This window comes from Pteropus alecto, unplaced genomic scaffold (assembly GCF_000325575.1).
Source record: "Pteropus alecto unplaced genomic scaffold, ASM32557v1 scaffold395, whole genome shotgun sequence".
NCBI classification, from domain to species: domain Eukaryota; kingdom Metazoa; phylum Chordata; class Mammalia; order Chiroptera; family Pteropodidae; genus Pteropus; species Pteropus alecto.
In genome coordinates, this window is record NW_006438643.1 from 1,163,031 (window position 1) to 1,165,902 (window position 2,872).

A 2,872-nucleotide genomic window follows, 5' to 3' on the forward strand; every position below is an offset into this window, starting at 1 on the left:
AGGTGCCATAGACTCACCAAACAGGGTGAGTTAGTTGGGAAAACAGAAAATCAGATGGAAACTTGAGATATATGTTAGTATTGCCTGCATGTATTATATACAACTCAGCAATAAATAGGCAGCATAAGATGATCTAAATAGCAGAGAGGTTGACTTCCAACACCATGCCTTTCCTTAGTTGCCTCCATCAAAAAGCTATCAACTTGTCCAAGTTTCCTTAGTTATTACTTGAAGAGCCATGAGTCAAAGTTATGCTCTAGTTTGAGACAGAGAGAATAAACGAATTATTCCGATCTGGATCTGCTTGGTTTTAATGCTATAGATAACAGGGTTCATAAAAGGGGGGAAAAGAAAGTGTACGTAGCTCATTGTGATGTGGACCACTTGAGGAGCATGTTTTCCAAACCGATGGATAAATGTCAGACCAACTACAGTGACATAGAAAACCAGGATACAGCAGATGTGGGAGACACACGTGTTGAGGGCCTTGACCCTTTCTTCTACAGAAGCAATGCCCATGACAGTCTTGAGGATCAAAATGTAGGAAAAAAAGATGATGAAAAAGTCCAACAAGACCATTGCAAATACAACCACAACTGGATAGAGACGATTGAAGGTGATGTCAGCACAGGCTAACTTGATGACATCTTGGTGGAGACAGAAAGCATGAGAGAGTACATGAGACCGACAATAGGGGAACCAGTGAAGGCGAATGATTATTGGCATAATTGACAGACCAGCCCTTGTTAATACCCCTATCCCAATCTTTATTACCCTGGCGTTGGTAAGGATGGAAGTGTATCTCAAAGGGTTATGGATGGCAATGAAACGGTCATAGGCCATGGCAAGCAAAACACCAGACTCCACGATAGAAAGAGTATGGATAAAGTAGGCTTGTGCGAAGCAGGCCCCATGGGCAATCTCTCTGTGGTTCAACCACAGGACACCCAGAACTGTGGGCATCGTGGTCAATGTCACTCCAAGGTCTGTAGTTGCCAACATAGCTAAGAAATAGTACATGGGCTCATGAAGGTTATGGTCATTCCTGATGAGAAAGACAAGGGTGACATTACCAAGAAGTATGGAGATGTAAACTACCAATAATGGGACAGAGATCCAGTGATGTGCCTTCTCCATGCCTGGGAACCCAGTAAGCAGAAATGGGGAAGAAGTGGTGTTGAGCCACATTGCAGGCCTTTCAAAGAAGAAAATATTCCTTTCAGGTAATGCAGCAGGAGCTCTGGTTGTCTTTTGAGTGTATCACCTGTTCATACACTATTTAAATAGTAAAGGTGGTAATTTAGTAATTCTCTAGAGATTCCTAGGGAGAATAGAATGTGCGAACAACTCTATACGTTATTCAGGATTGATCATAAAGAGTTAATGAACCATATACTGGAGATGCAGCAATGTATGCAGAATAGACCTGGTTGATGTCCTTATAAATTTCATAAGCAAGAAAATAAGGGCAAAATAAAAGAAGAAATCATTATATCCGAATAGTTTCATAATAGTGTCAAAACTTACAGGATGTTTTTCATGGTGCTCCTTATCTTGACTGGTGGTTTCGAGAGAAGATTTAAAGGTTTCCCAGAATGTATGAAACCTAGATGACCAGTCAAAAATTGATTCTGAGAAGCATTGGAAGAACAGGTATTAACAGCCTAGGGCAAAACAAACAAATAATAAATACATAAATAAAATAAAATAGACGTAGTTGATTTGAGGGAAAGACTAAGACTAATACATCTGAAGGGGAAATTCAGTTGATGAGATTCTAGAGACTTTTAGGAGACTATAAAAATGTTATGAGTTAATTGTATGGGTTTATTTTTAATATGTAGACCTCAAAATCCATGTTGCCTAGCATCATAATACCTTAGTTATTGTTGTGCTATGTCTCAAAGAATTCAAAATTTCATAACAGATACAAAAATGAGCAATAAAGGTGGATTTTATGATAAGCATTTGAGAGCATTATTTATTAACAGTACAAGATAAATTCCTGTTAGATAACCACCTACTTGGAGATACAAAGATACAAATTAATTATTTAAGCAAGTTCAAGGAAAACATTTTTTAAAAGCTATGGAGTCTACTGAGACTTCACATAAGTGGGAAGACTCTGACATTTGAATTTTAAGGTATTAACTGGTGCAGGCAGCCAATTTCTGTGAGGAAAAAAAGCGTGCATTGGTGTCTCTGGCATTAGCCAGAGAAAAATGGGGCCGCCTTCTATTAAGGTTAGTATGGGCTGTATATCTCATGTGCTTTACAAAGAACATCTTGGTGTAAATTTAATGCACGACTTCCCAGACTCCTCTTTGCCTATGAAAACGTGTTTGTAAGATCACCAGGCTTTTACCTTTAGAAGATGTTGGTTGAAGTTCTGGCTCTGCTACTTTGTGACAATAATGATATTGAGAAAGTCATTTAATCTTGGGCTTTGGTTTCACTATATTTAAGTGGCTGTAGTGATTTCCGTCCAGTCATGCTCTTGGTGAAGGGTGTAAGAATAGACTGAAATTGCAAATGAGAAAGAGCTTTGCCAGAAATAAATTATTCTTCACTTTTGAAGTTTTGTTATCACTGAGAAGAGCCTCTTCACTCTCTACCTGGTGGGTATACATCAATTTTAGTCATTGATACTGAGACATGTCAATTTTTTTAAGAAGCCTAGGAAGAAATATAAGATGATGGGGTTTTGAGGAGCCTAGGTTTGACTGTAACTGAAAGTATTAAGCTAAAGTTGATCTGACCAGTGGATAAAAGATGATGTGTCTGAGCAGAAAGGGAAAGGAGAAAAGGAGAGTGGTGAGTGTGGGTAGGGACTTCTGAAGGTAGCTGCAGATGACATTACACCTGGAGCACT

At 38.8% G+C, this 2,872-nt stretch overlaps 1 protein-coding gene across 1 annotated transcript; it reads right to left on the reverse strand.

Moving 5' to 3' along the window:
- Window positions 1–249: 249 nt before the first annotated feature.
- On the reverse strand, window positions 250–1,188 carry LOC102897775 (olfactory receptor 51B6). The gene has a single exon (XM_006915694.1). It carries the CDS (start codon window positions 1,186–1,188, stop codon window positions 250–252), a length of 939 nt encoding a protein of 312 aa, XP_006915756.1.
- Window positions 1,189–2,872: the final 1,684 nt, after the last annotated feature.